This window comes from Nerophis lumbriciformis, linkage group LG02 (assembly GCF_033978685.3).
Source record: "Nerophis lumbriciformis linkage group LG02, RoL_Nlum_v2.1, whole genome shotgun sequence".
Classification (NCBI taxonomy): domain Eukaryota; kingdom Metazoa; phylum Chordata; class Actinopteri; order Syngnathiformes; family Syngnathidae; genus Nerophis; species Nerophis lumbriciformis.
In genome coordinates this window covers 8355001-8368293 of record NC_084549.2, presented here as the reverse complement: position 1 = coordinate 8368293, position 13293 = coordinate 8355001, and the positions used below count along the sequence as shown (strand labels likewise).

Here is a 13293-nt window from a genome sequence, read left to right as displayed (position 1 = left end):
TTCAGTAATGCGGACGCTGTATCGATCCGTTGTGGTGAAGAAGGAGCTGAGCCGGAAAGCAAAGCTCTCGATTTACCGGTCGATCTACGTTCCCATCCTCACCTATGGTCATGAGCTTTGGGTCGAAAGGACAAGATCACGGGTACAAGCGGCCGAAATGAGTTTCCTCCGCCGGGTGGCGGGGCTCTCCCTTAGAGATAGGGTGAGAAGCTCCGTCATCCGGGGGGAGCTCAAAGTAAAGCCGCTGCTCCTCCACATCGAGAGGAGCCAGATGAGGTGGTTCGGGCATCTGGTCAGGATGCCACCCGAACGCCTCCCTAGGGAGGTGTTTCGGGCACGTCCGACCGGTAGGAGGCCACGGGGAAGACCCAGGACATGTTGGGAAGACTATGTCACCCGGCTGGCCTGGGAACGCCTCGGGATCCCCCGGGAGGAGCTGGACGAAGTGGCTGGGGAGAGGGAAGTCTGGGCTTCCCTGCTTAGGCTGCTGCCCCCGCGACCCGACCTCGGATAAGCGGAAGAAGATGGATGGATGGATGGATGGATGGACGGTAGAAAATGGATGGATGTATATTTAGTTGTTTTCTTACTGTACCGAAAATGAACCGAACCGTGACCTCTACACCGAGGTACGTACCGAACCTACATTTTTGTGTACCGTTACACCCTTAATGGGATATGTACTGTACTGTGCAATCTACTAATACAAGTCTCAATCAATCAATCAAAAAGGTCCAGGGAGCCACTAGGGCGGCGCTAAGGAGCTGCGGGTTGCTGACTCCCGGTCTAAGTTGAGCAAGGAACTGTTAAAGTTAGTTAAAATGCAGCAATGGTTTCTCCTTTATAGGCGACTGCTGCATCAGAGATTTGTTTGAGAGGCTTGGCGAGTGATTGATTCTGTCATTTTCCCTGGAGTCGGTCTAGGATTCTATTAGCGGACCACAATGACCCACTTCCTTCTTTTGCCGGTGTCTCCTTTTATATATATCTGCCATCAAATGTGCCGCACTTACCCTCCTGCGCTGTTGCAGAAGCACTGTGTTTTACAAAATGCATTACTTGGAAATCCACATTTTTTTTGATTTGCGCCAAGATGAGGTGGATTTTAAAGTGTGAAAGGAGTGGAAACATTTTGGATTTAGCCTTAATGTGTGCTGGGGGGTTTGGGGGGGGCTGTCATTTGGAAAGATGTGTCTGATTGCGATGATTGACCGCAGCCTGGTGTGCACTTCCTGATTGCTCAGAGTACGCCGTAAAAAGATGAATGGGTTTAGGACATTTTAAAAGGCTATCTTGAGTGGCGCTCTATACTGGCTTATCTGTCAAAAGCAGTAAACACAGCAACAATGCTGCCTGGGTTGCACTGGACCAGGACTCGGCGATCCACAATGTTTAAAGGAGCCATATTGGACCAAAAATAAAACATAAAAAAATCTGTCTGGAGACGCAAAAAATTTAAATATAAGTGTTATATTGAAGGCAACACATCATGTAAGCGTCTATATTAGCCTACTATCAAAATGACTTTAAAAGCCTTATATAAGTGTTGTAATGAAGACAACACATGATGTAAGTGTCTACATTAGCCTACTATCAAAATGACTTTAAAAGCCTCATATAAGTGTTATACTCCTCTCTGAGCTGCCACCTTAACGTGGTAGAGGAGTTTGCGTGTCCCAATGATCCTAGGAGCTATGTTGTCCGGGGGCTTCTATGCCCCCTGGTAGGGTCTCCCAAGGCAAACTGGTCCTAGGTGAGGGATCAGACAAAGAGCAGCTCGAAGACCTCTATGAAGAACACGAACAAGGAACCCAGATTTCCCTCGCCCGGACGCGGGTCACCGGGGCCCTCCTCTGGAGCCAGGCCCGGAGGTGTGGCACGATGGCGAGCGCCTGGTGGCCGGGCCTGTCCCCATGGGGCCCGGCCGGGCACAGCCCGAAGAGGCAACGTGGGTCCCCCCTCCAATGGGCTCACCACCCATAGCAGGGGCCATAGAGGTCGGGTGCAATGTGAGCTGGGCGGCAGCCGAGGGCAGGGCACTTGGCGGTCCGATCCTCGGCTACATAAGCTAGCTCTTGGGACGTGGAACGTCACCTCGCTGGGGGGAAAGGAGCCTGAGCTAGTGCGTGAGGTGGAGAAGTTCCGGCTAGATATAGTCGGACTCACTTCGACGCACAGCAAGGGCTCTGGAACCAGTTCTCTTGACAGGGGATGGACTCTCTTCCACTCTGGCGTTGCCGGCAATGAGAGGCGACGGGCTGGGGTGGCAATTCTTGTTTCACCTCGGTTCAAAGCCTGCACGTTGGAGTTCAACCCGGTGGACGAGAGGGTAGCCTCCCTCCGCCTTCGGGTGGGGGGACGGGTCCTGACTGTTGTTTGCGCTTACGTGCCCAACGGCAGTTCAGATTACCCACCCTTTTTGGATTCACTCGAGGGAGTACTGGAGAGTGCTCCCCCGGGTGATTCCCTCGTTCTACTGGGGGACTTCAACGCTCATGTTGGCAACGACAGTGAAACCTGGAGAGGCGTGATTGGGAAGAATGGCCGCCCGGATCTGAACCCGAGTGGTGTTTTGTTATTGGACTTTTGTGCTCGTCACAGATTGTCAATAACAAACACCATGTTCAAACATAAGGGTGTCCATATGTGCACTTGGCACCAGGACACCCTAGGCCGCAGTTCCATGATCGACTTTGTAGTTGTGTCATCGGATTTGCGGTCTCATGTTTTGGACACCCGGGTGAAGAGAGGGGCGGAGCTTTCTACCGATCACCACCTGGTGGTGATTTGGCTGCGATGGTGGGGGAGGATGCCGGACAGACCTGGCAGGCCCAAACGCATTGTGAGGGTTTGCTGGGAACGCCTGGCAGAGTCTCCTGTCAGAGAGAGTTTCAATTCCCACCTCCGGAAGAACTTTGAACATGTCCCGAGGGAGGCGCTGGACATTGAGTCCGAGTGGACCATGTTCCGCACCTCTATTGTCGAGGCGGCTGATTGGAGCTGTGGCCGCAAGGTAGTTGGTGCCTGTCGTGGCGGTAATCCTAGAACCCGTTGGTGGACACCGGCGGTGAGGGATGCCATCAAGCTGAAGAAGGAGTCCTATCGGGTTCTTTTGGCTCATGGGACTCCTGACGCAGCAGACAGGTACAGACAGGCCAAGCGGTGTGCGGCTTCAGCGGTCGCAGAGGCAAAAACTCGGACATGGGATGAGTTCGGTGAGGCCATGGAAAAAGACTTCCGGACGGCTTCGAAGCAATTCTGGACCACCATCCGCCGCCTCAGGAAGGGGAAGCAGTGCAGTGTCAACACCGTGTATGGTGGGGATGGTGCTCTGTTGACCTCGACTGTGGATGTTGTGGATCGGTGGAGAGAATATTTCGAAGACCTCCTCAATCCTACCAGCACGTCTTCCTATGAGGAAGCAGGGCCTGGGGAATCTGTGGTGGGCTCTCCTATTTCTGGGGCTGAGGTTGCCGAGGTAGTTAAAAAGCTCCTCGGTGGCAAGGCCCCGGGGGTGGATGAGATCCGCCCGGAGTTCCTTAAGGCTCTGGATGTTGTGGGGCTGTCTTGGTTGACAAGACTCTGCAACATCGCGTGGACATCGGGGGCGGTACCTCTGGATTGGCAGACCGGGGTGGTGGTTCCTCTCTTTAAGAAGGGGAACCGGAGGGTGTGTTCTAACTATCGTGGGATCACACTCCTCAGCCTTCCCGGTAAGGTCTATTCAGGTGTACTGGAGAGGAGGCTACGCCGGATAGTCAAACCTCGGATTCAGGAGGAACAGTGTGGTTTTCGTCCTGGTCGTGGAACTGTGGACCAGCTCTATACTCTCGGCAGGGTCCTTGAGGGTGCATGGGAGTTTGCCCAACCAGTCTACATGTGCTTTGTGGACTTGGAGAAGGCATTCGACCGTGTACCCCGGGAAGTCCTGTGGGGAGTGCTCAGAGAGTATGGGGTAACGGACTGTCTTATTGTGGCGGTTCGCTCCCTGTATAATCGGTGTCAGAGCTTGGTCCGCATTGCCGGCAGTAAGTCGGACACGTTTCCAGTGAGGGTTGGACTCCGCCAGGGCTGCCCTTTGTCACCGATTCTGTTCATAACCTTTATGGACAGAATTTCTAGGCGCAGTCAGGGCGTTGAGGGTATCTGGTTTGGTGGCTGCAGGATTAGGTCTCTGCTTTTTGCAGATGATGTGGTCCTGATGGCTTCATCTGGCCAAGATCTTCAGCTCTCACTGGATCGGTTCGCAGCCGAGTGTGAAGCGACTGGGTTGGGAATCAGCACCTCCAAATCCGAGTCCATGGTTCTCGCCCGGAAAAGGGTGGAGTGCCATCTCCGGGTTGGCGAGGAGATCTTGCCCCAAGTGGAGGAGTTCAAGTACCTCGGAGTCTTGTTCACGAGAGAGGGAAGAGTGGATTGTGAGATCGACAGGCGGATCGGTGCGGCGTCTTCAGTAATGCGGACGCTGTATCGATCCGTTGTGGTGAAGAAGGAGCTGAGCCAGAAGGCAAAGCTCTCGATTTACCGGTCGATCTACGTTCCCATCCTCACCTATGGTCATGAGCTTTGGGTTATGACCGAAAGGACAAGATCACGGGTACAAGCGGCCGAAATGAGTTTCCTCCGCCGGGTGGCGGGGCTCTCCCTTAGAGATAGGGTGAGAAGCCCTGTCATCCGGGGGGAGCTCAAAGTAAAGCCGCTGCTCCTCCATATCGAGAGGAGCCAGATGAGGTGGTTCGGGCATCTGGTCAGGATGCCACCCGAACGCCTCCCTCGGGAGGTGTTTCGGGCACGTCCGACCGGTAGGAGGCCACGGGGAAGACCCAGGACACGTTGGGAAGACTACGTCTCCCGGCTGGCCTGGGAACGCCTCGGGATCCCCCGGGAGGAGCTGGACGAAGTGGCTGGGGAGAGGAAAGTCTGGGCTTCCCTGCTTAGGCTGCTGCCCCCGCGACCCGACCTCGGATAAGCGGAAGAAGATGGATGGATGGATGGAATAAGTGTTATAATGAAGACAACACATGATGTAAGTGTCTATATTAGCCTACTATCAAAATGACATTGAACGTCTTATATAAGTGTTGTAATGAAGACAACACATGATGCAAGTGTCTATATTAGCCTACTATCAAAATGACATTAAAAGTCTTATATAAGTGTTATAATGAAGACAACACATGATGTAAGTGTCTATATTAGCCTACTATCAAAATGACATTAAAAGTTTTATATAAGTGTTATAATGAAGACAACACATGATGTAAGTGTCTATATTAGCCTACTATCAAAATTACTTTAAAAGTCTTATATAAGTGTTATAATGAAGGCAACACATGATGTGAGCATCTATATTAGCCTACTATCAAAATGACTTTAAAAGCCTCATATATGTGTTATAATGAAGGCAACACATGATGTAAGTGTCTATATTAGCTATTTTAGCCTACTATCAAAATGACTTTAAAAGTGTTGTATAAGTGTTATAAAGAAGACAACACATGATGTAAGTGTCTATATTAGCTATATTAGCCTACTATCAAAATTACTTTAAAAGTCTTATATAAGTGTTATAATGAAGGCAACACATGATGTAAGTGTCTATATTAGCCTACTATCAAAATGACTTTAAAATCCTCATATAAGTGTTATAATGAAGGCAACACATGATGTAAGTGTCTATATTAGCAATATTAGCCTACTATCAAAATGACTTTAAAAGTCTTATATAAGTGTTATAATGAAGGCAACACATGATGTAAGTTTCCCAAACCTTCAACAGTCTTCTCTCTCCCAGGTGAAGAGCATTCTGGAGCAGGAGGGTTTCGACCGTCAGAAGCGAGGCTACAGAAGTTTAAACGACATGGACGTCAACATCAGCGACCCGCTGTTCACCAAACAGTGGTATCTGGTGAGTCACCGCACGCCTGACCTTATTTCTTTTTTTTTTTTTTTCTGCACAGTTCCCCCGGTCCATCATCACAAGGAGACACATTCCCCCGCTACTTCCAGAATCAATGTTGTTCGTCACACTCAAATTATCCCTGCCAATATTCTGTCTGCAGCCCGACTCCACTGCGCCCCTCTCGTTTAAGCCTGACTGGCAGCCGTGACATTTATGCATCTCGCTGCGTCAGTCGGCCGGATGCAGAGATACACCCTTATCTCCCACATTAACTTCAATACCCACACACACACATCCTCCATGTTGTTGTGCTTTCTTTCTGTACCTGTGCCCATGTGAGTCACGGGTGTTGATGCATATTTTACGTCATCAGATAAACACGGGCCAGGCGGACGGCACGCCCGGGCTGGATCTTAATGTGGCTGAAGCGTGGCAACTGGGCTACACCGGTCATGGGGTCACCATTGCCATAATGGATGATGGTGTGTATTATTTCATCTATTTGACTTAAAAAAAAAACACAAATGTGACATGCACTATGTTGCCAAAAGTATTCAAATGATCAGAATCAGGTATCCTAATCACCACAGGTGTATCAAATCATCCATCCATCCATCCATCCATCTTCTTCCGCTTATCCGAGGTCGGGTCGCGGGGGCAGCAGCCTAAGCAGGGAAGCCCAGACTTCCCTCTCCCCAGCCACTTCGTCCAGCTCTTCCTGTGGGACCCCGAGGCGTTCCCAGGCCAGCCGGGAGACATAGTCTTCCCAACGTGTCCTGGGTCTTCCCCGCGGCCTCCTACCGGTCGGACGTGCCCTAAACACCTCCCTAGGGAGGCGTTCGGGTGGCATCCTGACCATATGCCCGAACCACCTCATCTGGCTCCTCTCGATGTGGAGGAGCAGCGGCTTTACTTTGAGCTCCCCCCGGATGGCAGAGCTTCTCACCCTATCTCTAAGGGAGAGCCCCTCCACCCGGCGGAGGGAACTCATTTCGGCCGCTTGTACCCGTGATCTTGTCCTTTCGGTCATAACCCAAAGCTCATGACCATAGGTGAGGATGGGAACGTAGATCGACCGGTAAATTGAGAGCTTTGCCTTCCGGCTCAGCTCCTTCTTCACCACAACGGATCGATACAGCGTCCGCATTACTAAAGACGCCGCACCGATCCGCCTGTCGATCTCACGATCCACTCTTCCCTCACTCGTGAACAAGACTCCGAGGTACTTGAACTCCTCCACTTGGGGCAAGATCTCCTCCCCAACCCGGAGATGGCACTCCACCCTTTTCCGGGCGAGAACCATGGACTCGGACTTGGAGGTGCTGATTCTCATCCCAGTCGCTTCACACTCGGCTGCGAACCGATCTAGTGAGAGCTGAATATCCTGGCCAGATGAAGCCATCAGGACCACATCATCTGCAAAAAGCAGAGACCTAATCCTGCAGCCACCAAACCGGATCCCCTCAACGCCTTGACTGCGCCTAGAAATTGTGTCCATAAAAGTTCAGAACAGAATCGGTGACAAAGGGCAGCCCTGGCGGAGTCCAACCCTCACTGGAAACGTGTCCGACTTACTGCCGGCAATGCGGACCAAGCTCTGGCACTGAGCATACAGGGAGCGGACTGCCACAATCAGACAGTCCGATACCCCATACTCTCTGAGCACTCCCCACAGGACTTCCCGAGGGACACGGTCGAATGCCTTCTCCAAGTCCACAAAACACATGTAGACTGGTTGGGCAAACTCCCATGCACCCTCAAGGACCCTGCCGAGAGTATAGAGCTGGTCCACAGTTCCACGACCAGGACGAAAACCACTCTGTTCCTCCTGAATCCGAGGTTCGACTATCCGGCGTAGCCTCCTCTCCAGTACACCTGAATAGAACTTACCGGGAAGGCTGAGGAGTGTGATCCCACGATAGTTAGAGCACACCCTCCGGTTCCCCTTCAATATTCAATTCAAAATGTATCAAATCAAGCACCTAAAAAATATTTTGGACAATTCCATGCTCCCAAGCTTGTGGGGACAGTTTGGAGCGGGGCCCCTTCCTCTTCCAACATGACTGTGCACCAAGGTCCATAAAAGACATGGATGACAGAGTCTGGTGTGGATGAACTTGACTGGCCTGATAGAACCATACTTGCCAACCCTCCCGATTTTCCCCCGGGAGACTCCCGAATTTCAGTGCCCCTCCCGAAAATCTCCCGGGGCAAGTTTCAAGTTTCAAGTTTCAAGTTTTATTCACAATACCATATAACAAATACAATAGTAGTTGAAATATCATCATTTAAAGATGTTGGTACGTGAAAAGGTCCCCCAAATAAGCTAGAAGAAGCTTTTGACAGGGGGGTCCAGAGGATTGTATATACATGAAATGATGGAACATGGTAGCAAGTACAACAACAAAAAACAAAACAAAAAACAACGCTATATGATTAACACAAGATAATAGTACTAAAGCAAGCATACGCATACATACTGTTGCGTTTTGGACCAGTTGTTCCTCCCAGGGAATTCAAGTCACAATTCGCTCCCAAGTTCTTTCCGACACTTAAAGCTGAGTTGAAAAACCACCAGAGACAGAATAGGTATTTTGTTTTATATATTCTCAAAGCTTTGACAATATACATTTTAGATTGAGACCAGTCTAACCCTAGAACCTTCTATCCCGCACACCCAAAATGGTCTCCCTTCCCAACGCCAAAAACCTCTCTTCCCTTCCACCTCCCTAGCCATAACAAAAGCACAACGTCTCCCTAGCCATAATACATTCCAAAGAACTCAAGGTTAACACACAGAGTTTGCTTGCTGACAGAGCATCAAGAGAAGAAGTGGAAAAGACGAGCTGTTTTACAAATATGACAAAGAAATGGAAGAAGTACAACTTAAATTCGGATACATGTAAATATCTGCCTCCGACAATACATACATTCATTCAACCATGCAAAACCCAACAGTAGTCTACCCCACATGAGGCATTAAATATAGGTGGTTAATAGATAAGTTTTTAGTTTCTTTTTGAAGTTGGAGAATGGATACAGCATCTTGAGGCTCTCATTAAGCCGGTTCCAAATCTTTGGTCCCCTGCATACAACACTTCGAGCGGTGCAATCCAGTAAACGATGTTTCCCTGATATCAAATCTAAGTTACGAGTGTTGTGGGCATGCTGGGGATGGTAGATAGGAACCAAGCTACAGAGCCTTAAATTCAGCCTGTAAATGCAACCATTATCCCAAATTTTTGTCCCCGATTTCCACCCGGACAACAATATTGGAGGCGTGCCTTAAAGGCCTACTGAAACCCACTACTACCGACCACGCAGTCTGATAGTTTATATATCAATGATGAAATCTAAACATTGCAACACATGCCAATACGGCCGGGTTAGCTTACTAAAGTGCAATTTTTAAATTTCGCGCGGAATATCCTGCTGAAAACGTCTCGGTATGATAACGTCAGCGCGCGACGTCACGGATTGTAGAGGACATTTTGGGACAGCATGGTGGCCAGCTATTAAGTCGTCTGTTTTCATCGCAAAATTCCACAGTATTCTGGACATCTTTTGCAATTTGTTCAATGAACAATGGAGACAGCAAAGAAGAAAGCTGTAGGTGGGAAGCGGTGTATTGCGACCGACTGCAGCAACACAAACACGGCCGGTGTTTCGTTGTTTACATTCCCGGAAGATGACAGTCAAGCTTTACCATTGGCCTGTGGAGAACTGGGACAACAGAGACTCTTAGCAGGAGGACTTTGAGTTGGATGCGCAGACGTGGTACCGTGAGTACGCATGCAGCTGCGGCTTCCAAACATTTGATCGCTTGCCCGTACGTGCGTGCCGCTATGTGCATGTCACGTATGTAACTTTGGGGACTTTGGGGAAATATACGTGCTGTATGAACTTTGGGGAGGTGAACGGTACTTTGGGCTGTGGGATTGAGTGTGTTGTGCAGGTGTTTGAGTTGTATTGGTGGGTTATATGGATGTTTGTTATGCGGGATTAATTTGTGGCATATTAAATATAAGCCTGGTTGTGTTGTGGCTCATAGAGTATATATATGTCTTGTGTTTATTTACTGTTTTAGTCATTCCCAGCTGAATATCAGGTCCCATCTTCCCTATCTGAATCGCTCCCACTGCCCTCTAGTCCTTCACTCTCACTTTCCTCATCCACAAATCTTTCATCCTCGCTCAAATTAATGGGGAAATCGTCGCTTTCTCGGTCCGAATCGCTCTCGCTGCTGGTGGCCATGATTGTAAACAATGTGCAGATGTGAGGAGCTCCACAACCTGTGACGTCACGCGCATATCGTCTGCTACTTCCGGTACAGGCAAGGCTTTTTTATCAGCAAACTTTATCGTCGATGTTCTCTACTAAATCCTTTCAGCAAAAATATGGCAATATCGCGAAATGATCAAGTATGACACATAGAATGGACCTGCTATCCCCGTTTAAATAAGAAAATCACATTTCAGTAGGCCTTTGAAGGCACTGCCTTCACTGCAAAAAGTCAGTGTTCAAAAACAACAACAAAAGTACAAAAATTGGGGGTATTTTATTTGAACTAAGCAAAATTATCTGCTGATAGAACAAGAAAATTCGGCTTGTCAAGACTTTCCAAAACAAGTAAAATTAGCTAACCTCAATGAACCCAAAAGTACCTTTAAACAAGGGTCACCCGTAAGGACCAGATGAGGAGTCGCCCGCTGGCCTGTTCTAAAAATAGCTCAAATAGCAGCACTTACCAGTGAGCTGCCTCTATTTATTTAATTGTATTTATTTACTAGCAAGCTGTTCTCGCTTTGCTCGACATTTTTAATTCTAAGAGAGACAAAACTGAAATAGAATTTGAAAATCCAAGAAAATATTTTAAAGATTTGGTCTTCACTTGTTTAAATAAATGCATTTTTTTTTTTTACTTTGCTTCTTATAACTTTCATAAAGACAATTTTAAAGAAAAAATACAACCTTTAAAATGATTTTAGGATTTTTAAACACATATACCTTTTTACCTTTTAAATTCCTTCCTCTTCTTTCTGTCATGTCTGTGCAATCATGTTTTGTCTTAGTCATGTTTTGTTTAGTTATTGGACTCTTTAGTTTCTGGCTTTTTACTCCCTTGTCTTGTTTCCATGATTACCCATTAGTTTCACCTGTTCCACGTTTGGACTCATTGTGCACTCTTGTTTGTCACCATAGCAACCCATTAGTTTTCACCTGTCACGTCACGCACCTGTTTCACGTTTTGAGTCACGCACCTGTTTTCGTTAATCATGTCTGTAGTATTTAAGTTCATTGTTTTTCAGTTTGTCTTTCTGGTGACATCTCCACATTTATGCTTCTGCACACTCTCCACACACCCTTAAGACCCTTGTTGCTATTTTTTCATGTCCATCGTTCGCGCTGCTCCTTTTTGTCCATGCCAATGTTTAAATAAAAAATGTACCTGCATTCCCGTCTCGCCCGAGCCAACTTTCCGTTGCCTTCGAGAAAAACTAAACCCCAGGACCAAGTCATGACACTTTAAAAAATTTTTTTATTGTAAAGAATAAAATAAATATATATATAATAATAAAATATAATATATAAGATATAATAATAAAATTAATACATTTTAATTTAATTCTTCATTTTAGCTTCTGTTTTTTCGACGATGAATATTTGTGAAATAAACTTAATATGATTAAAATTCAAAAAAATTATTCTGGCAAATCTAGAAAATCTGCAGAATCAAATTTAAGTCTTATTTCAAAGTCTTTTGAATTTCTTTTAAAATTTTTGTTCTGGAAATTCTAGAAGAAATAATGATTTGTCTTTGTTAGAAATATAGCTTGGTCCAATTTGTTTCAGAAAGACAATTTTAGAGAAAAAATACAACCTTAAAAATTATTTTAGGATTTTTAAACACATACTTTTTTACCTTCTAAATTCCTTCCTCTTCTTCCCTGACAATTTAAATCAATGTTCAAGTAGTTTTATTTTTTTTATTGTAAAGAATAATAAATACATTTTAATTTAATTCTTCATTTTAGCTTCTGTTTTTTCGACGAATAATATTTGTGAAATATTTCTTCAAACTTATTATGATTAAAATTAAAAAAAAAAATTCTGCCAAATCTATTAAATCTGCAGAATCAAATTTAAATCTTATTTCAAAGTCTTTTTAATTTTTTTTTTAAATTTATGTTCTGGAAAATCTAGAAGAAACAATGATTTGTCTTTGTTAGAAATATAGCTTGGTCCAATTTGTTTCAGAAAGACAATTTTAGAGAAAAAAATACAACCTTAAAAATGATTTTAGGATTTTTAAACACATATACCTTGTTACCTTTTAAATTCCTTTCTCTTTTTTCCTGACAATTTAAATCAATGTTCAAGTTTTTTTTAGTTTTTTTTTATTGTAAAGAATAATAAATACATTTTAATTTAATTCTTCATTTTAGCTTCTGTTTTTTCGACGAATAATATTTGTGAAATATTTCTTCAAACTTGTTAGGATTAAAATTCAAAAAAAATATTCTGGCAAATCTAGAAAATCTGAAGAATCAAATTTAAATCTTATTTCAAAGTCTTTTGAATTTCTTTTAAAATTTTTGTTCTGGAAAATCTAGAAGAAATAATGATTTGTCTTTGTTAGAAATATAGCTTGGTCCAATTTGTTATATATTCTAACAAAGTGCAGATTGGATTTTAACCTATTCAAAACATGTCATCAACATTCTAAAATTAATCTTAATCAGGAAAAATTGCTAATGATGTTCCATAAATTATTATTTTTTATTTTTTCAAAAAGATTCGAATGAGCTACTTTTTGTCTTCTTTTTTTCGGTTGAATTTTGAATTTTAAAGATTCGAAATTGAAGATAAACTATGTTTCATATTTACAGTACAAGTTAAAATGTTGACATACTTCCTTATGCTACTCAAAGTGTTTTGACTTGATATACATTGGTTTATACCAGGGGTGTCAAACTCATTTTAAGATGGGAAAAATATACTCCCAAATGGGCCGAACTGGTAAAATCATGGCACGATAACTTAAAAATAAAGACAACTTCAGATTGTTTTCTTTGTTTGAAAACAGATCAAGGACATTCTGAAAATGTACAAATCATAATGTTGTTGGGTTTATTTTTTTTTTTTACACTTACAGTCGCGATCAAAAGTTTGCGTACACTTGTAAAGAACATCATGTCATGGCTGTCTTGAGTTTCCAATCATTTCTACAACTCTTATTTTTTTTTGTGATAGAGTGATTGGAGCACATACTTGTTGGTCACAAAGAAAACATTCATGAAGTTTGGTTCTTTTATGAATTTATTATGGGTCTACTGAACATGTGAGCAAATATGCTGGGTCAAAAGTATACATACAGCAATGTTCATATT

The 13293-nt window shown here is 45.0% G+C and overlaps 1 protein-coding gene across 1 annotated transcript in view; it reads left to right on the top strand.

Moving 5' to 3' along the window:
* pcsk2 (proprotein convertase subtilisin/kexin type 2) overlaps positions 1 to 13293 on the top strand; it is a 115707-nt gene that overhangs the window by 32406 nt on the left and 70008 nt on the right. Inside the window, exons 3-4 of the mRNA XM_061934969.1 lie at positions 5795 to 5908; positions 6276 to 6384. Coding sequence (XP_061790953.1) covers positions 5795 to 5908; positions 6276 to 6384 — 223 coding nt within the window. The remainder of the gene's footprint in view (positions 1 to 5794; positions 5909 to 6275; positions 6385 to 13293) is intronic.